Source organism: Peromyscus leucopus, chromosome 14 (genome assembly GCF_004664715.2).
Source record: "Peromyscus leucopus breed LL Stock chromosome 14, UCI_PerLeu_2.1, whole genome shotgun sequence".
Taxonomy (NCBI): Eukaryota; Metazoa; Chordata; class Mammalia; order Rodentia; family Cricetidae; genus Peromyscus; species Peromyscus leucopus.
The window spans coordinates 48,995,564-49,020,279 of NC_051075.1; the positions used below are offsets into that span (position 1 = coordinate 48,995,564).

At 44.0% G+C, this 24,716-nt stretch overlaps 1 protein-coding gene across 9 annotated transcripts in view; it reads left to right on the forward strand.

Moving 5' to 3' along the window:
• Smoc1 (SPARC related modular calcium binding 1) overlaps positions 1 to 24,716 on the forward strand; it is a 165,330-nt gene that overhangs the window by 90,062 nt on the left and 50,552 nt on the right. For all 9 annotated transcript variants that reach the window (XM_037210682.1, XM_037210684.1, XM_037210683.1 and 6 more), the window contains exons 4-5: positions 21,135 to 21,234; positions 23,288 to 23,335. In XM_037210682.1, the coding sequence (XP_037066577.1) occupies positions 21,135 to 21,234; positions 23,288 to 23,335 (148 nt within the window). The remainder of the gene's footprint in view (positions 1 to 21,134; positions 21,235 to 23,287; positions 23,336 to 24,716) is intronic.

Consider the following 24,716-nt stretch of genomic DNA (forward strand, 5'->3'; position numbering starts at 1 on the left):
TTAATAATACATGTTATTTTATAACTTTTCTTTAATTATATTGTGGGCTTACTTTTAGTTAAGTTGCATGTGGCTTGCCTCTTAAAAAACTGCTACATTTTTATTTCTCTGTATAAAAGAATAAATCCTGAAAAATCAGGAATAAGATTTTTGGAAGGTATGTACTAGGCCAAAAAGAAGGTGTATTTTGTCTCATTTATAAATATTTTTTGCTTGTTCTTTGGGAATTTTACACACACACAGACACACACAGACACACACAACACACACACAATGTATCTTGACCATATTCACCTCAACGCCCCCCATGTTCCCCTTAGATCCATCAACATGGTCACTCCCACCTTCATGCCTGTCTGCCTCTCTCTCTCTCTTTCTCTCTCTCTCTCTCTCTCTCTCTCTCTCTCTCTCTCTCCTTCCTTCCTTCTTTCCTTCCTTCCTTCTTTCTTTTTTATAAACCACCGAATCTAATTGGTGTTATCTGAATAAACATGGGCAAAGTACTAGTGGCCACACCTCTAAGAGAACTGACTCCTAGCAGCCATCAGTTGCCAATAGCTCCTCTGTTAAGGATGGTGCCTCATGAACCCCTCCCCCATCCATGCTGGTATTATCCACTGGCTTGATCTTATGTGGACAGCAACAGCTTTTCTAGGTTTATGAGTGCAGCGGCCATATCACGTTCAGACAACAGCATCTCACAGCCCTCCTCCCACCCTCTGGATCCTACATTCTCTCCACCCCTCTTCCACAGTGTTCCCTGAATCTTGTGGGGGATTGGTACAGATGTCCCATTTAGGGAAAACCACTTACCAGTCACTTATTCTGGACAGTTGACCCATTATGAACCCCTGCCTTGACCGATGCTCACTGCAAAAAGAATTTTCTCTGACCAAGGTTGAGAGAAGCTCTCATCTATGGGTATAAAGACAATTATTGAGAAGGAAGATTGACAACAAAGATCGTTTTTAGCAAAACGATGGTAGTTGATTTCCTTCCTAAGGTTTATGTTCTCCCAAGCCATGAAATTTGAACTGGTTTACAGTATTAGGCATGAATTCCCTTCTGTGAAGCAGGCCTCCAATCCAACCAGAAAGCAGTTGGTTACTCTCTGAACCTTCATGCCACCGTCACGCCAGTGGGCAGGGCTTGTCTGGCAGGCTGATACTGTAGCACGCAGGACTCACTGTTGGGTAAGTCTGTGGATGGCTTTTCTTCCCGGCAAACAACATAGCAGCTTTCAGCACCATGAAAGCTAGCCAACAGTGAGGAAGTTTCCGGGTCAGTTCCAAATTGGTTTCTCTGTGCTCTTACTATTATTTAGGAAAAAATAGTACAACAATACATGTTATTTTATAACATTTTCTTTAATTATACTGTGGGGTTGTTATTAGTTAAGTTACATATGTTTTTGTCTAGTTCAAAAAGTTGCTACATTTTATTCCATTGTATAAAGGAATGTATCATGAATCCTGGTAAACTGGGAATTCACATTTTTAGAAGGCATGTACTGGACCAAAAGAAGGTCTATTCATCCTGTTTTGATGAGATATCAATAGCAATGACATAACCTCTGTTGTTTTGGGGGATTCTGAGGTCTCCCCGACCAACAACTAGGGAATCTCCCATGAATGGCACTGAGATTTTCATTTAAAAACTGGGAGAAAACATTGTCCACATATGCAAGAGTATCTTAGTTCAAATTCCTAATATGTATGAAATTGGCTTGCAAAGTAGTGGGTTTCCATAGGCTCTTTTATACATCTTAGTTTTGGTTCACCCACCCTAGTACTCCCTCGTCTCCCCAGCTCCTACCCCTACGCCTATCCCTGCCTAAGCCTGTAACTCCCAATCTTTCCCCTCCAAGAGCTTTAAAAAATATTTTATGTGTGTTAATGTTTTACCTGCATGTATGTAAGTGTACCCAGCATAGCTAGTGTACTTAGAAGCAAATAAAGGGCACTGGATACCCTGGAATTGGATTTATAGACCATTGTAAACCTTCAAGTGGTGCTGAGAACTGAACCAAATCCTCTACAAGAGCAGCAAGTGCTCTTAACTGCTGAGTACCCCTCTAGCCTCAACTGCTCTTATACCACACATTTTCTATTATCTCTTCCCTGTCTTACGGCTACTTCCTTCCCTTTCCTCCTTGTCAGGGCCCTCCCTGGTTTCTGACCTCTGCAGGCACTCCAGGTTAACCATGTGAATCTAAATATTCAAAGCTAGGATCAACATATGAATGAAAACATGCAGCCTTTGGCTTTCTGGGCCCAGGTTAGAATAATACTTTCCATTTCCACCCATTTTCCTGTAGATTGAATTTTTGTTAACGACAGAGTGAAATTCCATTGTGGATATGTACTGCGTTTGCATTATCCACCCAGTAGCTGGTAGACATATAGGCGGGTTCCATTTCCTCAGCTGCACATCCAGTTTCCCTCGAACCTTTTTTGGAAGATGCTGTCTTTTCTCTGATGTGCATGTTTGACATCTATGCTGAAAGTCAAATGGCTAGAGTTGCATGGTCCTCTACTTGGGTCCTCTCTCTATTTTGTTGCTCATGTGTCTTTCTTTTTTTTTGTACCAGTACCATGCTGTTTTTATTACCATGGCTCTGTTGTATAACTTGAAATTGGATATGGTGAGTCCTCTAGCAGTATTATTTTTAAACAGCATTGCTTTGAGAGTTTGGGGTCTTTTGTGTGTTTGAATGAACTTTCAGATAGTGGAAAAGTGCAGGAAAATTTTGATTGGATTGCATTGGATATGTAGCTTGCTTTTGGGTAAGATGGGCATTTTCATAATATTGATTCTACTAATCTGTGAACGTGGAGACCTTCTTACCTTCTAGTGTCTTCCTCAATTTCTTTCTCTAGTGTTTTAAAGGTTTCATTGTAGGGATATATCTTTTATACCTTGTTTAGGTTTTATTCCTCATTAATTTTTTTTGAAACCATTACAAATGGAATTATTTCCTTATTTCTTTCTTGGAATGTTCGTCACTAGCGCATAGGAAAGGCACTGCTTCTTCCATGTTAATTTTGTATCCTGACATTTTGCTGAACTGTTTACTGGTTCTAAGAGTTTTCTGGCTGAATCTTTAGGATCTTTTATGTGTAGGATCACATTACCATCTGCTCTGACTTCTTCTTTTCTTATTTGTATCTCTATATTTGCTTTTCTTACCTTATTGTTCTAGCTAAGACTCTAATACTGTATCAAATAAGATCAGAGAAAGTGGACTTATTTCTGATTTTAGTGGAAATGCTTTGAGTTTTTTTTCATTTAAGATAAAGTTGGCCATAGGTTTGTCATCTGTAGCTTTTATTATGTTGAGTTATATTCCTTCTATTCTGAGTTTCTTCAGGACTATTAGAAGGGATGTTGGATTTTTGTCAGAAGTCTTTTCTATGTCTATTGAGATGACCATATGCTAGCTGCCCTTGGGTTCACATATGAAACTTATAACATTTGTTGACATTACATATATTCAAATCATCTTTATATCTCTAGAATAAATCCAGTTGATCATGGGGAATAATCTAAGTTTGAGACATTTTGTTGAGAATTTTTGCATCTATGTTCGTTAGGGAAATTATAATTTTCTTTCTTTCTCCCCCCCCACCCCCCCATTCTTATATGCTTTTGGTACCAGGGCAATACTAGCTTTGTAAAAAGAGTTTAGCAGTGTTTCTTTCTTTCCAATTTTATGGAATAGTTTGAGAAGTATTGATGTTAGTTCTGTGAAGGTCTGGTAATATTCATCAGTGAATCCATCTGGGCCTGGGCTTCTTTAGTTGGGAGATTTTTCATTACTGCTCCAATCTCATTTCCTATTATAGATCTGTTGAAACTGCTCATCTCATTTTGGTTTCGTTTGGTTATTTAATAGACACCTAGAACTAATCTGTTTCTTTTAGATTTTCCAGTTTAGTGGAATATGTTTTTAAGGTAAGATCTAATGATTTCCCGAATTTCAATGGTATCTGTTGTAATAGTTCCCTTCTCATCTCTAATTTTATTAATTTGAGTTTTCTCTCTCTTCCTTTTGCTTAGTTTGGCTAAGAGTCTGTCAATGTTGTTTATATTGTCAGAGAATGAATTTTATTTCACTGAGTCTTTGAGTTTGTCTTTGCTATGTTTGTTTTCGTTTTGTTGACTGTTGCCGTGATCTTAATGGTTTCTTTCTATCTTCTGCCTTTGGGGTTTGGGACACCTCTGTCCCACAACTGGAGGGAAGGTATTCCACATCTGGCACTGAGATTTCTATTTGTCAGCCTATGGCTTTTGGGATGAACAGAATCCTCTGTGTGGGGTAACTCCAAATAAAAATTTATTAATTAATATATTAGATACATATAATTATACATATAAAGCTTATAAAATAGAAGGTTTCTGATTGGCTTTCTCAAACATTCTTAGAGCTCATGCTTAAACCCCTCTTCCTTTTCCTTTCCTTTCCCGTTTGTATCCCCTGTGCTATGTTATCTCCACTTCCTTAAGGTCTTCCTTCCCCTTATCCAGTGGTTCTCACCCTCCCTAATGCTGCGACCCTTGAATACAGTTCCTTGTGTTGTGGTGACTCCCAGTCACAAAATTATTTTGTTGCTACTTCATAACTGTAATTTTACCACTGTTATGAATTGTAATGTAAATATATGATATGCAGGATATGTGATATGTGACCCTTGTGGGGGTCATGACCCACAGGTTGGGAACTGCTGCTCTAGATATAAAGAGGTCTTTATGTATGCCTAAGGACTGAGTGGCCTTATCCAATGCCTGATTTCTTAATGTGGGCTCTTAGAGCTTTGAACTTTCCTCATGGGCTATTTGTATTGTGTCCCATAGACTTTGGTATACTGTGGTTTCATTTTCATTTGATTCTAGGAATTTAAACATTTTCCTCTGGATTTCTTCAAAGACCTATTCCTCATTCAACAGGGTGTTGTTTAGTTTCTGTGAATTTGTGTATGCTCTAGGGTTGTGCTTGTTAGTAAGTCTTGCTTTGTGATCTATTTTAGAGCAAGCTCCATGGGCTGCCAAGAAAAGTGTGTAATCTCTAGTGTTCAGATGGAATGTTCTATAGATGTCTGCAAGTCCATTTAATCTATGATGTCTTTTAATTAATATATTTCTCTTTTGTTATTGTTGAGAAGACCTGCCAATTGGAGAGAGTTGGGGTATTGAAGTCACCTACTACTACTGTGCTTGGATTAATTTGTGACTACATGTAATAGCATTTGTTTTATGAAATTGGGTATACTGTGTTCTGAACACAAGTGTTTAGAATTGCAATGCCCGCTTGATGGATGTCCCCTTAATTAGTGTGAAGTGACCTTTTCTTTTTAGTTTCTTTTTAAAGCCTATTTTTTTTTTCAAATAGAAATAACACCTACCTGTTTCCTAAGGCCATTTACTTGAAATATCTTTTTCTGTTCTTCCACCCCAACGTATTACCTGTCTTTTGTGGTAGGATCCATTTCTTGGAGACAGCAAGTAGATAATTCTCATTTTTAAAATCCCATCTACTAGTCTGCATGTATTGATGGGGATTCAGACTATTAATATTCAGTATTATTACTTAATAGTGTGCATTAATTTTTTGTCATTTTGTCGATTTTGCAGTTTTGTTTGTTTGTTTTTTGCAGTGTGTGTTTTTTACCTCTTTGTCCCTTGCCTAGCTATTATTCTAGTGTGGCTTCTTCTTTCCTGTGGCCTCACGGATGGGTTTGTTTTTCTCTCCACTCTTTTAAAAGAGTCAAGTATTTTATGTAGAGCTAGCTGAGCATCATTAATTCCTTTAATCTACTTTTCTAGTCATGGAAAACTTTTAATTTTTCTTCAGTTATGACAGATAACTTTGCTGGGTATCGTAGACTGGGCTGGCTGTTGTCTTTAGAACTTGAGACACATCACTCCAAGCCCTTCTGTCCTTCACAGTCTCAGCTGAGTACTCTGGAGCTGTCCCCAGGGCCTCCTGTGTCGCGTGGTGCTTCTCTCTCGCTGCGTTCTTTGTTCTGTGTATTTAGTGTTTAATTATAATCTAATGAGGGGAGAGTCTTTTCTGGTCTTGCCTGTTTGGCGTCTTAAATGTCTCCCATATCTGGAGGGACATCTCTTTCCTCACTCTGGCAAATTTTGCTTGTGTTCTTGATTGCCAGCTTATTTCCCCTTTGATTTCTCTGCTGATAGTCATTATTTTGAGTTCTCTGCCCGGGATTTCATTCACCTCACTCTTACTATAAGCAATCACTATAGGGTTAGTAGTTTTTGGAAGAGTTGTGCTTCTTTGGCATTTTTTGTGTTTCTTATGGTATTGTGTTGGGGTTTACACATTTGGGGGTATTTCACTGTATGTTTTTTTTTTTTTTGTTTTGTTTTTTAATCAGCTATATTCTTTTTTTTTTTTTTTTTTTTTTTTTGTTCTTTGAGATAGGGTTTCTCTGTGTAGCTTTGTGCCTGTCTTGGATCTCACTCTGTAGCCCAGGCTGGCCTCAAACTCACAGAGATCCACTGGCCTCTGCCTCCTGAGTGCTGAGATTAAAGGCGTGCCCCACTACTGCCTGGCTTAAATCGGCTATATTCTTTAAGCTGAAGTATTTGCAATGTTCAATTGGGACTTGGATTTGGTAGAATTGATAATGTAGCTCCGAAAATAATTTCCTGAGTTCAGGAGCTCAAGGTGCCTGCTGTGAACTCTATGTTGTTCCCTAGATAGAATCGTAACCAACAGCAACCATAGTTGCTGCATATGTTGTAGTAGCCAACTAAGGATAGCGTGGAGTAGTCTCGGAGTTTAGTTAATGAGATTGGGGTTGGGATGGAAGTAAGATGAGTGACACTAGGGATTAAGTGTTGGATCAGCTTTGAAAATAGAATAAGGTGAGTAAAGTAGCTAGGAGGAGAAAGTTGGGGTACTGTTAGGGTCTCCATTTTAGAGTTTGTTAGAGCTATGCGAGGTTATATTAAGAAGTAAAATGAGGAGGACATAAAGATACAAGAAAGAAGATGAGATGTAGAGGAAAGAGAGGAAGTCTAAGAGATATGGATGAATACACAGTAAAGAGTGCCTTGTGGTAGCCTGGGTGGAGAAACATCCTCAGCAGTCCTAAAACCTGACCGAACAATGAGCAGACAAAAACAAAAGCATCATGAGACACTTATGCAAGAGTGGAGATTAAGTTATAGAAAATAAAAATAGGAAGACTTACCGAGCGGGTTGCTGCTCAGTGTAAGTAGTTGCAGGGTGAAGGTGCGGGCCCTTCTCAGTGCTGTGTGTGTGAGTGAGAGAATGGGAGCAGCTGGTCTTTGTAGCCTGTGTGTTCTGTGCAGTTCTGTGGTGTCGGAAAATTCCTTCTGGTAGTTCTGAGTCTGTTTGTTCTGCTGTTATCGTTTGTTTATTTCTGTTTGTTTGTTTTTTTGAGTCAGGATCTTATGCAGCCCAGGCTGGACCTGGAACTGGCAATGTCCCTGAGGATGACATTGAATGGATGACCTGGCACTGCTGAACCTCTTGCATCCACATCAGGAGTGGTGGGCTGGGATTGCAGGCATTCTCCATCACACCCATTTCATGAGGCCCTGGGGACCAGACTTAGGATGTAGACACGCTAGGCAAGAACTCCACCAGTTGAGCCACACACCCCGAGTCCAGAACATTTGCTCTTTAAGCCATTTAACACGAGCATCCCAAATTGCTTTTTATAAATATTCAGCAGAATGTGGTGGTTAGTGGCAATTATCAGGTCTAGTTGTGAAGCTGTTTAATTTTTGTGTTGATTACATTTCTAATATCATTGAGCATGAAAACCTTGCATTATGTTGCTTCTAGGTGAAGTGATGTGTTATATTTCTCACCTTTGAGCTCCTTGTTCCAGGAACAATTTTTCTTGATAAGTTCCGGAGACTACTTTCCCCATTTCCCACTCACTCTAACTACCGCTCCTGCCATCGGTGCATATATAAGCTAAGTAAGTGCGAATATTGACTTTTTCTGAAAACAGATGTCCCAGGAGTTATACTTTCTTCTCAGTGGTTGCTCTGTTCTGAAGTTGGAAATCCAAAGGGAAAATCATGTGTTTTTTTTTTTTTTTGACAAACAGCAGGTTTCCTTGTGATTTCTTAAAACACCAGAAGATACAACACTTGAGGACCTAGAGTTTTCTTCCTTGTTAGCACACTCTGCCACTCCCACTGTGCACAGCATCCTTCCTAGAGACCTGTTGCAGGACCAGTTCATTCCAGGAGCACTTCACTGTATCATGTGCTCTCCCATCTTTCAGATTCTTAGAGACTATTGGAGGTATCAGTCCATCATATGCACTGTGAGCCTTTATTTACCTGGGTTGATTAAACACTGGCAGTCTGGAGTGATTAGCCTCCTTGTGGACAGGGTTTGTCTAAACTTAATTTTTAAAAGATGTGTATGAATATTTTGTTCACATGTATGTGTGTGCATCACATGCATGCCTGGTACCCTTAAAGGTCAGAAGAGAGTGTTGGATCCTTTGAGACCAAGGTTATGACTGGATAAAAGCAGTCATGTGGGTGCTAGGAACCAAATCTGAGCTCTCGGAAAGAACAAGTGATCTTAATGGCTGAGTCATCTCTCCAGCCCTGATTTATCCACTCTTTGATGAGTCTAGAGGTCCTAAGAGTCTGGAGGCAATGGTTTTTTATCCTGATGTGCTGAAATCTTGCAAAGAGGAACCTTGAGGATTTCTCCTTGGATCATGTGTAGCAATGCTGTAGCTGCGTGGTGAGAACAGAGTGTGTCTGTAAGCTAGCTCTTTGAGTCTCTCTCTCTGACTCTCTCTCTCTCTCTCTCTCCCTCCCTCCCTCCTTCCCTCCCACTGCCACAAAAATTCAAATCTATCCTTTATTTCTAGATGGTATGAATGGTAAGTGGTCCTGGTATGTGGCAAGTTGTTGCTTTTCTTTCTGGTTAAATGTTCAATGAGCAAATTATAATGGTTTTAATATGAACATTTATGGTTAAGGCCTCCAAGACTTGTTTTAAGTGTATTTTTTTTGTATTGCTCTTGTTCTAAGAAGCCAAATACTACACACAAATAATGTATACATCTGTATCATAGTTGCTGCTAAACAAATGTTAGTTGTCCCCCAACTTCAGCTCTCAAATTGATGACTTGTCACTTAAGAGAGTTGGGCCAGTTTAGAGGTTGGCGAGGTGGTCTGTAGTCTCACTTCCTATCATTGTTCTTTAAGAAAAACTTCTATTGAGATACAATTTGCACACCATAAAACTTTCTCTTTGAAACACACAACTGAGTGATTTTTAGTGCATTCACAGGGTTCTACAACAATTGCCACCATCTAGTGCCAGAACATCTTCATCACCCAAGAAGAAAGCCTGTGCCCATAACAGCCAATCCCTGCCAGAGCCCTCTCCCCAGCCCTTGACAGCTACTAGTTTACCTTAGATTCTTATGATTAGCATATTCTGAACAATTCATATAATGTGTGGTCTTTGGCGAATGGTTTCTTTTAGCCAGTACATTGTCTTTAGGGTCCATTCATGTTGTAGCATGAGTTGGGTCTTCATTCCTTTTTATTATCTGGTAATAGTTGACCATGTGGCTGTACTCCATTTTCTTTATTTATTCAGCAGTACACGAACACTTGAAGAATTTTGACTTTTGGGAGGCTATATATAACAGTTGTGTACATTGGCATGCCTGTTTATGTGACATGTGCTTTTAGCAATCCTAGTACATACCTAAAAATAGAATTGTTGGGTCCTTCACTTCCTCTTGCTCATGCTGTTGAGGAATCACCAGGGTGTTTTCTACGGTGGCCAAACCATTTCACATCCCAGCACCAACACATGAGGAGCTCCACTTCTCCACTTCTTGGCCTGCACTTGACGCCCTCGCTCTCCCTTATGACTTGGTGTCTTATTATGCTCTTGATTTCCCCTAGTAACTAGTGCTGAGTCTCTCCAGTTATATATATATATATATTAATGTCTGTTCGGTTCCTTTCCCCATTTCTCAGTCCAGTTGTCTTTTTAGTGCTGAGTTGTAAGAGTTATTTATACACTCTATGCATAAAACATATGTTTAATTGACCAACTTCCTCCCCCCTCCCTCTTTTATTCCATTCCCTCCTTCCTTCTTTCCTACTTTCTTTCCTCTTCTGCTTATGCTCTTGTTGTGATAACTTTGAAGCCATTTCCTAATCCAAGGTAACAAAGATTTACTCTTCTGTTGTCCTCTACAAGTTTTATGACTTTGACTCTTACATCTAGGTCTCTGATCTCTTCTAAGTTTGTGTGTGGGAGGTGGGATCCAGCCTCACTATTCTGCATAAGTGTGTTCACTAACCTCAGGATCACTTAGTGAAAAGACTGTTATTCTCTCTTCAGTTATCTTTGCGGTCATTGTCAAAAATCAGTTGACCAGAAACGCGAGGCCTTGTTTCTGGCTTCCGGCTTCTGTTTCGTTGATCTTCGTGTTTAGTGTTGTGCCAGCTGTAGTGACCTTTGAAACACTCTCCTTCCTTTGCAAGTGAGGGTGAGATGAGTGTTCTGCACCCTGTGTGGGCTTGATGCCCACTCCTCACCCCAGGCCAGTGCATCTAGGATGGGGGATGCTCTGACACTTGGAGCCTATGCTGTGATCCAAGATCCTTCGGCAATACCAGTGTTCTTAGGTTAGTATTTCCAGGGAAGGGAAGCGTCTGGGAAGAGAAGGGGCGGTAGGGAGAGAGAGAGAGAGAGAGAGAGAGAGAGAGAGAGAGAGAGAGAGAGAGAGAGAGAGAGAGGTGCAAATTAGGGCAGGAGACACCAACCTTGAGACTTGTGATACCTTTTAAGAGATTTCAGTCTTAGTTAGCTAATTATTTCTTCTTTGAGTCTACCAGCAGGAATTTCTATTTAAATTAGAAAGTGTTTTGGTTACAGTGAGCCTTGGTGCCTTTGAGGGACATTGTTCTGGCTAGTTTAATGTCAACCTGACACAAGCTAGTGTCATTTGGGAAGAGGGATGTCAATGAGAAAAATGTCCCTACACATTATTCTGTGGACAAATCTGTGGTTCACTTTCTTGACTGATGCTTGATGTCCAGCTCCCTAGCAGGCTGTGCAGCCCCTGAGCTGGTAGTTCTAGGAGTTGTAAGAAAGCAGGCCGAGCAAGCCGGAGTGCAGTCCAGCAAGCAGCACTCCTCTGTGGCATCTGCTGGAGTCTCTGACTCTAGGTTCCTGCCTTGAGTTTCTACCCTGACTCTCCTCAGTGATGGAATGGGACCTGGGAGTTAGAAGTTGATTTTGGTCTTGGTGTTTCATCACAGCAATAGAAACTAACTGAGACAGAGATATTGCAGCCTGTTCAGGTAGAGCATGGGGCTTGTGGTGACTCCTCTCCCTACAATGGCATATACTCTTCTCACTAAGTTCATTAGTCCATGGAGATCTGGGAAGATGCTGAAGGTGGGGCTTTCCCGAGAAGCAGGCAGCAGCCAGCTTTCTGAAGGCAGTCTATCTTTCATCTTCATGTATGAAGTCTAGGTGGCACATAGCTTGTGGAGGGAAAGCCATCTAAGTTACACACCTAAGGGGGCAATGCATTAACATTTGTAAGTGGTGACGGGAACAGTGTTCTTGTGTAACAAGGGTTTGCCCAATCTTCCACACGGGGCAGAGGCCACCACCCTCATCTTTTCAGTAGAGAACTGGCATTCCTTATCACCTGTCAGAACAGGGTTATGGAGAGAGAGAGAGAGAGAGAGAGAGAGAGAGAGAGAGAGAGAGAGAGAGAGAGGGAGAGAGAGAGAGAGAGAGAGAGAGAGAGAGAGAGAGAGAGAGAGAGAGAGAGAGAGTCCAAGGAGATGGAGCATGCATTGTGCTGGAGTACTGTGTCCACTTTGTTCTGTGGGACCTGCCTGCCCCAGCCTCTGCCCTGTCCTCATCGCCAAACCTGGCTGATCACCCACTAGAAAGCTGTGATGCATCCTCTTTCAGATTAGCAAGCAGGCAGGGGTTGGGTGCTCTCTGGTGGCATCAGAGCTCCCCAGAGTTACTGGGGAGTTCTTTTCTATCACTTGTCTATTGTGCAAGCAAAAGTAGGTAGCTCTGGGAGATATCTTCGGCTGCTCATCTGTAGGGGGCTGGGCTTGGGAGCAAGAGAAAGGTGGAAGCTGCTTCTCTAGCCTTCCTCGTGCCTGTAGGGGAGCAGAGGCTGTGATGGGAGTCCTTAGTCACTCTCTGCTTTTATTTCTTTTGCAGACAGCAGCAACCGTCATCAGTGACAGTACCATTTTCTTAGATTGCAGTTACCCTGTGCCAGACTGTGTTTTATACCTAACACAGTAACTTATACCATCCTCACTACAACCTGCGGGGCAGATGCTCTTACAGTCCTGCTTAGAGACGTGGAACCTGACACTTGGAGAAGCCACGTAGCTTGCTTAGGGTCAGACAGCCTGCAAGTGGCAGAGTCGGTCAGTACTCCCACTCAAGTGGCCTGGCTCCAAGCGCAACTCCACACTGCCTCCACGATGTTGCCAAACTAGGGCACAATCAAGAGCACAACCCAGGGAGGGAAAGCCACGAAATCATGTCACGTGAGGGACACTCATTGAAACCAGAGATGTGTAGTACGGAGGTGAGACGAACGAAGAATAAGAGGAAAAGAGATGGACGAAGGGATGTACGAGAGACATTGTCACATCTTTGTCTGTAAATGATAGTAGCCTTTGGTATAGCCCTAGAGGTGACCCAGGGGTGAGATCTCTCTCTCTCTCTCTCTCTCTCTCTCTCTCTCTCTCTCTCTCTCTCTCTCTCTCATGTGTATGTACTTATATCCATATGTATGAATATTCTGACTCAAAAGAGAGGAGAACTTTTTGCAGGTTGAGAAATGCACAGACAGAGAGACAGACACAAAAGGCCTTAACTTCTCATCCTGGGACATTGGCAGACAGAGACCCCATGCACATCCCACAGGAATACGGAGCTATCATCAGGGGCTGAGAAAGGGGGTTAAACTGATGACGCCAGAGGAGTTAGATCTCAGCTCTTAGAACTTTGTGAGCTAGCAGCTAACGTTCAGTGAGGTGGCTAGATACACACAGAGTAGGCCCATAGTCAGCACTCACTCAAGAGAGTTCTAGGTAAAACCATCGTCTCTCACACACACTTACATACATTTAGGGATGTTTCCACTTGACTGTGAGCTCATATAATATGTCAAGACAAGCGACCCTCCAGATTGGGTAAACTTGCACAATGGTAGGGACTAGATTTTTTTTCTGTGTTAAAGTAGAAAAAGGTCAGAAAAACAGGTACCAAGTGGGAAGGCGGGAAAGTTTCATTGAAAGTCAAGTCAGCCATGAGGATAATGAAAGGTGCAGCTCACCTTTGACCTATCACCAGCCAGATGGTTCAGTTCTGGGCCTGAACAAAGCTCCTACACACGAGAGACTTTCTTCTTGGTTGTTTTGGAAATGTGCAAACATTTTTGATATTTCCCTGCTAAATGCAACAGAATTTAAACGAGTAAAAGGTATATATTGGCCATTTACAAAATGTGTGGGCCATTCTGGGCACCACACGGAGGAGCCAGATTAGGAAGTGCGAAGTTTCTTGGGTCCCTGAACTCCCAGTGCACTGTTTTAGAAAATGTTTTTGTATGTGTGCAGGAGAGATGTGTTCAAACTTTCTGGAAAATTCACCTAGAAAGATTCTTCATTGTGGAACCGGAAGAGCAGTCCCAACAGTTTTCAACCAAGTGTCGGTTATAAATCCACACCCTTTCTAAGCAGCAAGAATTCTGGATCTTTTCAGATAAAGGAGACCACAGAGGTGTCTGTGTTGTCTTCTTTCTGTCCCTCCACCCCCCCACCTCATGGCTCCATTCTGTTTATAGCCACCAGGCAGCAGTCCATCTTCTGCTTGACTGACACCTGCTGCAGGGATTTTTATTCCCTCAGTGACAAAATTCATAATGCATGTCGAGCTGCTCTCCAGTGGAATTGCCTTCACAGGCCAGCCCTTTGTATTCATCTGGGAGCTCTCTGTCTATGATTTCCGGTACACAACTCCACTTCTGTCTATGGGACTTACAGAATCCAAAGAAATCCCACTTTCCACAGAGATATTTGAAGATGGGCACCATTATATCTTGTGACATTAATCAACAAATTGTCCTGTTTGCTCTGGAAAAAAGTCCTTAATTCCATCATCCATTTCCATGCTGTAGGGATTTATGTCTCTTTTCTCATGTCTTTTACTTCTGAATCCCATCTGCCATGCCCTTCTGATAAAGCACCCCACCCCCAAACTAGACACAGGATTTCAGAAACTTGGGGGTGAGTGGAGGCTCTAACTTAAGTCATGCAGGCAGCCTTGACATATCATCAAATTACTAAACATGGTCAACAATGACTCCCATATTTGGAAGGATTTGAAGCTAAGAATCATCCTCTCTGCTGCTTCTCTTAGATTCTGGTGGATGAGGTAAATACTCTGAAAGGGAAATTCCTCCTTCCCCAACAGATAATCCTCCCTGGGTTTGGCACAGAGTCAGAGACAATGTCTACAGCCAAGGAATAGCTGTGCTTTGAGGCTGTAGTCTACATCTTTCTCATCAAGGGGAGCGAAAAGGATCAAATCGACATGAGCCGAGCACATACCCAACACCGACTCTGTGCTAGGTGCTTTATAGGTCCTGCTATATGGGGGAGGGGGCAGCTTTTGCCTTCTTGGCAACCTACTGGGTGGTGCCTTGTTTGCTAGGTGGAGCTCAGAGAGTAAAGTGTTAAGCAGTTTGGACCAACAGGCAGATTAAAAGGAAAAGCAGTCATATTTTCACCGTCAAAAGTGAGTTGGAAATTTGCACACACTTGCTGTATTCAGTTCAACTATTTCTTAGTAGAAGACACTTGTATCCACCACAGCAATCACATCATCACAAGATGAGAACCCAATGATAACCTAATATCCAGAGTGTACGAAAGTAGGATTTGGGCTAAAACAAAGGCATAAAGCCAAGGCCCATGGTTCATCACACTGCTCTGGCTGCTAATAATGCAGAGCAGGTTGCTAAGAACACTGGTGCCACAAAGATCCAATGGGCATCCCGTGGTTTAAGATGCTTAGGAATCGCTACCAACATGATCTTCCTCGTACAGAAGAATTATCCACTGAGTTGAGAGTAGGAGGAATTGTACAGCGGCAAAGTCTCCTGACTCAGTTTATCTCAATATTTCACAAGTCACTTGACCAGAGAGTACCTTTGTCTCTGACAGTTCTTATTCACATTCCGCAGTAGCCACGTTCATCACTGTCCCCGCAAGGCAGGAGGACAGGCGCGGGCAGCGACCTCCTGTCTTTGCTGGAGGCAGAAGCAAGTGGGCGTGCTCCCAGAGGGAGTGGGTACAGGTTTCCCAGGGATGTGGGCGTGTTAGGAAACAGGGCAGGAAGACCCCAAACAGCAAAGGCTCCTCTGGATGGTGAGGTCCTACCCTCCTGAGAAGGTTCCAAAGAAAGGGCTGGTGGCCAGCGGGTATGTGTGTTGGCTAGTTTTATGTCAACTTGACACAAGCTATCTGAGAAGAAGGAGCCTCAACGAGAAAACATCTCTGTAAGGTTGGGCCATAGGCAGGCCTACAGAGTGTTTTCTCAAATAGCGATTGATAGGGGAGGACACAGTCTGTTGTGGATAGTGTCAGCCTTGGGCATGTGGTCCTGGGTTCTATAAGAAAGCTACCTAAGCAAGCCACGAGGAGCAAGCCAGTGAGCAGTGCTCCTCCATGGCCACTGCATCAGCTCCTGCCTCCAGGTTCCTACCTAGTTTGAGTCCTCCCTTGGCTTCCCTCATGGACTGTGGCTTGGGATATGTAAACCAAATAAACCCTTTCCTCCCCAAGTTGCTTTTGGTCATGGTGTTTCATCACAGCAACAGGAACCCTAACTTAGACCTCATGGAAGCCCCAAGGTATTACCCAACCTCCATAAAATTCCTCTCATTCATACTGGAGGGAAACGTTCCTGCCCAGCCATCCTCCGTGTGAGAATAATCATCCCTGTCTGCCTCCCTGCCCAAAGAACAAGGCAAAAAGACTCAGGTCCCTCAGACATCACCATCCGTAAACACCTCATTTATCCTTCTCCCCCTAGATTGGAGTAGGGATGGGGACCACACATCTTTGAGCCTCTCTGTATCCTCACTTGTAAAATGTTTGGGTTAGATTGGTGAACTCTGAAGGTTTTTTCCAGTTCTGTGGTTTCTGAAATGTTATGAAGACTGGAATATCAGGATTCTAGTTTCCTGCGCTGTTACTAACTAGCTACAAAATTTACATAAATAATTCTCCCATGAAGGACTTTTCAAAGAGAGTCACTTTGAGGCCCAAATGAGATAATGCAGAGACCACAGGGGACTGAGGAGCTATTGTCAAAGTAGAAGGTGGTATTTTTCATTTGAGGCTTGGCACCCATAGGTGATGGTTGCCATCTGCCTCTCTATTTTCTCTCCACACTCTCCTCCCACTTGTCCCCAGGAGTTGGTGTTTTCTCTACCCACCGGTCACTCATTTACCTTTGCTGGAAATGCTGGCCTCCCACATTCTCACTGGGTGGTCAGGAGTTGGACTCATGTTGATGATTAGCAGGCTTAAAATAATTTCAGATTTGTCTTAATTTGGATGGAGACTGAACTGCAATATACTCCTGGCCCGTTTATGTAAAAGGATATTTTTGCTAATGATATTAAAGCATATGAGTCAGAGATGGAACTTATTTATCTAGGAGCACCGTGTTTTAAAGCAGCTGGAGGAACACCAGTTATATCCAGCAGGACCGTGGCAGTAGAGGCAGAAAGTATCCTTCTTTCGGATGGTGTGCACTGTCTCCACAGGAGGACCCTCCAGTTGACACTTCAGCCTCTGCAGGATGCTCTAGAGTGGGATGGGGGCCTTTTTCCTGACTTTTATCTACTTGTGGGGCTGGGACAGCCCTGAGTTTTGACAAATGACAGGATATTAGAAATGGCCACTTGCCTTGTCAACTCCTCTTGGCCTGGCCATACAATTCGTTAAAGGTCAGGACTTGGTCCGTTAGAGATTCTCAAGAAACAGAGAGTATTAGTTACTAAGATAAACGATACATTTGCAAGGGGAGCTAAACCAGGTACACTCTGCTCGGATTGTGTCTAGCTAACTCATAGGTTCCGTGGAACTTGTATCTGACTGCTTCTCTGCCAGGAGCTGTGTTTCTCTGGACCAGGATTCTAACTTCCTGGGCTGTTACTAAATATTGAAAAATTTGCATAAATAATTCTCCTATCAAGGACTTGCCAAGAGAGTGACTGAATGCGTCACAACAACTATTTCTATATAAAATAAACTTCCTTCGCCGCCCAAACTTTCTCAAACTTTGCTGATTTCAGACCCTTCATTTTCCACAGGCTGGCCAGAGTGTGCTCTTTGGTTCTCATCAGTTTGGTTCTGGCCTTTTAAAATGAACAGGTGGTTTGCATATATACATTAAACATAGGAATAGACAGCTAAGTGTTTTTGTCTTTCCATGTCTATGTGTGCAACATGTATGCCTGTTTGCGTGTGTGTGTGTGTGTGTGTGTAGATTTGATGTTGATGTTGGGGAGTCTTCTTTGGTCACTTCTCCATTTTATTCCCTGAATCAGAGTCTCTCACCTGAAGCCAGAGTTCACTGATACAACTAGTCTAGGTAGCCGGTTTGCCCTGGAATTCCCTGGGTCTGCTTTCAGAGTGCTTGGAATACAGACGGGCCGCCTTCTCCGCTATGGACATGAGTGTTGGGGCTCAGAACTCTGGTTTCCACGTTTGCTGCGTACATGGAAAGCTCTTTAACCACGCAGCCTGAAACAGCAAAGTTCCACTGGTTCTTACCTGCTGATACCCGCGCTTTATTCATGTTACCTCCTCAGCTCTCCCAACAACCAAGACGGGCGTTATTACTGTTATCCCCCCTTTTAAAATCAATGCAGCTGTTATCTGAGGCTGAGACAGATGGACTAGCTGCAAGCTGCCTCCCTGTAGCTTCTTTTCTGCAAACATCATTAAAAAACACCGCTAGGCAACTTATAATCTCTCAGTTTGAATCGTTGGGTTCCTTTAGCAAAGAGTTCTTGATTAGCCACCCCAACAACTCCCCCAGTCTGAGACCCCACTAGAGTCCCTGTGCTCTCTTCTGCTCCCTCCTGCCTCTTCCTTTTAACACAGCTGGGTGGGTCAGGCATGCCCAAGGCCTCAAAGGAACAGGGCAGCAATTCCTCATTTGGTTTCAGTTTTATGGAATTTGGAAGCAGCTCCCAGCATGAAGATTTTTTTTTTTTTTTTTTTTGAGTCTTTTCCTTGTAGTGTGGTTGGGAGAAAAAGCTGAGGACCCTGGGGAGAAAGGAGTTGTGTTTGGTTCTGTGGGCCTGGCTAGGGGGCTGGCTGGCTGTGCCCATGTGCACACAGGGAGACAATGGACATACTGAGTGAGAATGTGGCCCGTGGACCCTTGGGCCCCGAGGTCAGATTGTGTCCCCTGAAGCAAAGCTCTGGGCTTTGCCTTTATTCATGTGTTCCGTTCTGCCCTGGTAACCTTAGGCAGAACTCTGTGTGTACCCTGGGAAAGGGACTCTCAAACAGCTTGGTTCTCTGGCGCGTGCTGGACCTTGATGTCCCTGCTGCAGCATGCCGCACAGCCTTGGATGTCGCCTGGTGCACAGTCGTCCTGTGAGAGCCTCAGCAGTGGGCTTCCAGGGTTTAGGAGTGAGTCAGCGTGGCAACTCAGCCCGTGGGACAGTTCCCCAGAGGTGACTATTGGCCAAAGTGGAGGAAGCAGCCAGCCAGATCCCATTGGGCCCATTCAAATGCTGCCTCTGGATAGGAATGAGCTCTAGGAAGCGTCCCCTGCAGGGCTTATGTGATCTGCAGGTGAAGCCAAGTTTCCAGAGGCGCTTTCCGCCCACACCTGTGGAGGTTACTAGAGGAGGTCTGGCCTGTGGGGAGACACCTGGCAGGTGGTGTTGGTATAACCGAGAACAAAATCACTGCTATGACCACTCCATACCAGCCCTCACCACATGCCAGGTGTAAGACTACCTCACCAGGGCCCTCCAGCTTAGACAGTTATTATCCACAGTAGATAGAGGAGGCTCAAAGGACTAGTAATGCGCCTTTTCTGTAACTGGCTAGACTAGGATTCAATCCCTGGCCTGTCTTGATTTCTTTCTATTCCAACATTAGCCGCATTGGGAAGCAGTGCTGCCAAGCCTGGGATGTTGATGGTGGGTGAGCATCTTGGGTGTCACTGTGTTAGAAGGTGAAGAAGGAGCAGAGTGTGGCTCAGGTTCTGTGCACTGGTGTCCCTGCAGAGATGTGAGCCAGTGCTCCATTTGACAGCAACCATGTTACTGGTAGGAATAAGAGACTGTTTTATTCTACCCTGATATCTATGGACAGACTCAGGGTGAAACAACTTGCCTGGGGGGCGGGGAATGACAGTGTTTGATACCCACACAAGAGTACAATACTTTCCATAGCCTTTTTTGCCTTTGTGATAACTTCTGGCTCCCACCCAGGCTGTCAGATTGCTCTTTTCACTGTCTCTTTCTACATCTCTCTGCTCAATTTGTATGCAGTTACTGCCCGGCCTCAATTCCAATATGTCCTTGATCCCAAGAGGCACATTTTTTTTTCACACTCTAATATCTTTGCCATTGGCACACATCTTGTCATTGAGATATACACTTAATGCGGTATGGCTTTTTAAATTAATGTTGCATTTTAGAATCGATGGGAGACCAAGAATGGAGGAAATATGAGAATCCATGCTTTCATTCAACCCATCAGTCACCTGCAATAGATGTCAGCATCATACTAGATTCTGGGGACTCTGAAATAATTACTTCGCCACCCTTGAAGTTATAAATCTAGAGTGGCCAGATGGACCTGCCCGATGAACAACAGCTCAAGCTCTCTAGCCTGCCGTGGGAAGGGTTCTGAATTTGGAGAAGGGTTTGGAGAAACTGAGACTGGCTTTGAGGAGAGGGTGTATCATGAAGGGGAGCAGAAGGATTAAGAGAAGGTTGGGAATAGGTGGCCTGGGATGCTTTGTGGATAAACCGAATGGTTGGGGCCAACAAAGGCTCAGAACCAAGAGAAATGAGGCTGTGCTTGGGAACATCAAAGGGCCCCCTGTGGCCAAAGTGGAGGATGTTTGTGGAGCCTTGGGTGTAAAAATGACACCAGGAGGATGGGCAGGGACAGATTGTTGGGGACCTTTAAGTATCATGGAAATTAGTTTAATCTTTATCTTGAGTCCAAAAGCAAACCATTGAAGAGTTTTACACAAGGCAATCTGTCTTGATAGGTGTTTAGTAATTCTGCAGAGAAAACAGATGGGAAGAGGGCAGTGGGTAGGATGGGAGAAGGTGGGCAAGGCAACAGCTACTGGAGGAGAAAGAAAGCTACTCTGGAAGATTAAAAGAAAGCCTCACTTTAATTAACCATTCCCAGACAGCCAGCTCTGATCCTGCAGGCTTGAAGACCACCCTGTGGTCCAGCTGGGCTTCTAGAAGAAGATCCTGCAGGCCCAAGGGGGCTCTGGCCTTGTCTCAGGAGAGCTGCGTTCTCACCAGGCAGGCTTATGTGACTTATGTCACTATGTTGCTTATGAGAAAAGCTTAGCATTTGTCTCTACTTGTTCAAGAAGGGTCCTGTCAATCCCTAGCGGTGAAATTTTCACAGATACTTGCTGAATTAGTTCATAGCTCAGGCTGTTTTGCAGTTGAATGGGAGCATATGCCAGCTCTGGGGGAAAAGTACAGGTATTGGGGTAATACATCACAGGGTAACCACAGTGGGCATTTCCCCATAGGCTCTCAGATGTTCAGTGTTTGGAATCCTAGGAGAGAAGCAGGTAATCGCTGTGGTGGTACACAGGGGTCATAAAGCAAGTGTGATGTCAATGCTGGGTTCACCTGACTGCTCTACCTGTGAGAGGCGTCCTGGGACAGATGTGGGAGTGGGAGGTGGAAGGAGATTTTCTGATGTCCAGATGCCTGGAGAAGGGACGAGGGATGATTGAATGTGACCTGAGACTTACGATTCTCCTCCTTGTCCACTTCTCTGAACAGGTGCAGTGCCATACTTACACGGGGTACTGCTGGTGTGTCACCCCAGATGGGAAGCCCATCAGTGGCTCTTCTGTGCAGAATAAAACTCCTGTATGTTCAGGTACCGTAGGAAAGGGTGGGAGGAATGAAAAGGGTTGGAGAGAGACTTGCTGGTTGGGCTTTGAATCTCACAGGCAAACCTCTAAAGGGTGGTGTGGCAAACGAACCCTTTTCCAGGTCAGAAGGGTTCCACTCTACACTTGCTCTGTAGTCAGCTTGGTGAAGAGTATCCATCAATGACTGCATATGCGTATGAGTTTATGTTTCTGGTCTGTGCTCTATTCCTAAGCATTGGTTACACACAGTCCCTTAGAGGTGAGATGGCATACATCTAGGATTTTGAGTGGGCCTTAAAGTGCATTATTGGTATTGATTTTAAAGGTGCATGAGAGTTCAACACCAAAGGTTTCAATGATTGATTAGTGATATCTGTCCCGGACACTGGCAAGGAGAGTATTAGCTTTTCTTGCACATCTTTGCCATCCTTGAGTATTGTAACGAACAACAACGGAAGGTTCTTTTAACAGTGAACCGTATGTCTGGCTGGTCATCTGTAGTGCCTGGGAGATTAAAGAGACTCCAAGTGTCAACGCTTCTCCTTAAATATTCTGACTAGTAGGTACTAGATCTGGAATGGACCTGAAATCCTTTGTTTTTATGAAGCTTTTCTGATAATTAGACAAGTTTGATAATGATCCATTGGGTTTTTATCCAGAGCAAAGTTTGTTTTTCTACTCCCAACTTCGTAAGCTTACGGAGTTTGCCATCAGGTCAGTTTTGTGGGATTGTGGGGTATAGATTCACACAAGCCCCATGTTTTTCCCTCATTAGTAACTCCCTTAAGGTCTCCCTCAAAACAGCCAGTCTCAACCCATCCACTGTGTATAGGGGTTGCATTTTTACTTATTCCCAATTTTCAGTGCAAGCGAAAAATAAAATGTTATGTTAAAACCTGCTTCCAAAGGTCTTCAGTCTTTGCTAACTTTTCCCTGGTTTTTAAATTTGTAAAATAAAATTTGTTCTCTCTCTCTCTCTCTCTCTCTCTCTCTCTCTCTCTCTCTCTCTCTCTCTCTCTCTCTCTTTCTTTAAAAAGGAAAGTAAGTGGCATAGGTCATAAGAATGTATGTAAGAATGTATGTTAGGGATCAAAACTTACGGGCCAAAAGGGAAGTTTACTTTATTTGTGGTTTACACAGAAACTGGAAACCTTAATTGGGTTAGGGTGAGGAGGGGCAGGACTTGGCCCTCCTTGCAAATGACCTGGAACACTTCATTTAAAGCAAACAAATGCATTAAACACAAGTCCCCTGCAGGATAAGATAACAGAATCCTGAGAGAACTAGTGTATAGAGAAGGAGTATAATGTGGATTAGGAAAGTTTTCTCTTGTGGGCAGGATCTCCACAGAGGTCTTTCTATGGAGTAGGTTTTTCCCTGCACATGTGGCAGTGGGCTTTAAGGAGAAGGCAGGTGCCACAGAGCCAGGTCTAGATGATGGGCTCATGTGGCATCCCAGAAGAGATGGGCAAATGTTTGGCCAGCATGCAGGTTGCCCCCTCCTTGAAGAACAGGCTGTGTCTAGAAAATTGTTTCCATGCCTCAGACTGTTTGGCCCATTCAGTACAATTGGGCCAACAATTTTCTACTTAACGCAGACGGAAAATCACCGATTTCCTGCCCTGACCAGCAAGGGATGTCAATCATTGCGTTTTCAATAAGAAGGGGTTTCTTTTCAGTTGGCCCTGGTGACTGGATATGGGTCAGAGCATGGAGCTGGTGAGAAGAGGGGGCGCAGGGGTGTATGAGCGGGGGACAAATATTAGAATGTTTGAGTTACATGGATGTGGAGTTTTATAAAAACCTCGTCAAGATTGGTTCCAGGGAACCTGGAAATCATAGTTCATCTCAAAACAGTCTGGGTTATCAGTGACATTGATGTTAAACAAACTCCACTCGACATGCATGTGCACACCAACTTTGTATATAATATCCCCGGTGTGTATACAATACATATATACATGACCATGTACTTATAACATCAGGCTCTGCCAAGTGTTTGATGGAAACCAACCACAGTATGATCTGAATGTTGTGCTTCTGTCTCTCTTGCCCAAGGTCCAGTCACCGACAAGCCCCTGAGCCAGGATAATTCAGAAAGAAGAGGTGAGTGGAGTTTTATGCCTCATCTGCACGTTTGCTTTGAAAGCTAGTTTGAGTAGGGGTACTTAGCTGAGAGAGAGGGAGCCTGGGGTGAAAAGTAAGCATGCTTCATGTTTCCAGTTTCCTGAAGCACTAGATGGGAGGATGGCCCAGCTGTCATTGTTTCTGAGGAAAGAGCGAAAGTGTGGGGCACAGAGTTGGGTAGGGACCCTTATGTGAGCCCCGTGGATCTGTCTCTGCTCTCTGGGAAGTTCAGTTGGCCAACTACCAACACATCTAGTGTTTACTCGAAGAGGAGGATCAAGGTAGGGTACTCACGTCTACCTTGGCCCTACCTGTTTGTAGACTCATTTGAGTGTCCTCCCCTGCCATTTCCCTTGAGAGTGTGTTCTAGTGCGTCTAGAGTCCCTGCTTGAAGGCCAGGCTGACGTCATAGTATGCGGCCAGTGCCGTGGCCCTGACATTCTCAGCCATATTGTTTTGATACCCAGAGCGCGGTGGTGTGCACACAGGGGTGGAGGAGAGGCATGTCCCATGAGTGTCTGCTGCCAGGCCTTGTCACCCACAAAGCATCACGTGGTTTGTGTGATACTTACCATTTGGCTTCCATAGCAAGCGGAAGGTTTTGATTCTTTTATTTAAACCTAGAACAACACTAAACAGCAGATTAAACACTACTATTACAAGTCAAGAGGCAGACGACAGACAGTCAGACAGAGACTGTGGTAGAGAGGGTAACGCTTTCTATTTTAAACTTCTAATGACAAATTTGCCCCCTCCTTTTAACAAAGGACCCACATTGTTTTTTTCCAGTCTGCTTCTCCTATTTTTACATAGCTGGTATTTGTCTGAGGACTGTTTAGTGGACCCTGGCATGCAGTGCTGGTCCCTGCAGTGTGCTGCCTACCCTTTCCGGCTTGGAAGACAGTCTGAGACCTAGGGCACACCACTGCTGGCTCCCGGGACAGCACATACAGTGACCGACCTGGAAAGCAGCTAGCTAGCCATTTTGTCTCACGCACAGGTGTGGCCGAGCTTCCCTCTACCTCAGGCTGAACCCGAGGCTTCCCATCTCCCTCGGCTCTGGAAACTGCATGCTCCTAAGAGTCCCCGGTGGGGAGGGTACTGTGAATCAGCGTGAGGTTCACTGTGGGTTACCCACACAGCCACATGGAGACCGGGGCAGCCGCTGGGTTCTGCCACCGCACTGAGGATGGGGGTGGAGGATCAGAGAAGCTGTTTTCCTGAGATGTGGTCCTCAGTGGAAGGTGGTATCACCACTGTCTAAAAGAGTGGGCCCGCAGGTGGGTGGCTTCTCTTCCCCTGAAGAAGGAAGGTGGGAAAAAGGGAGCAGATACCTTTCCAGGTCCTTCCCAGAGCTGAG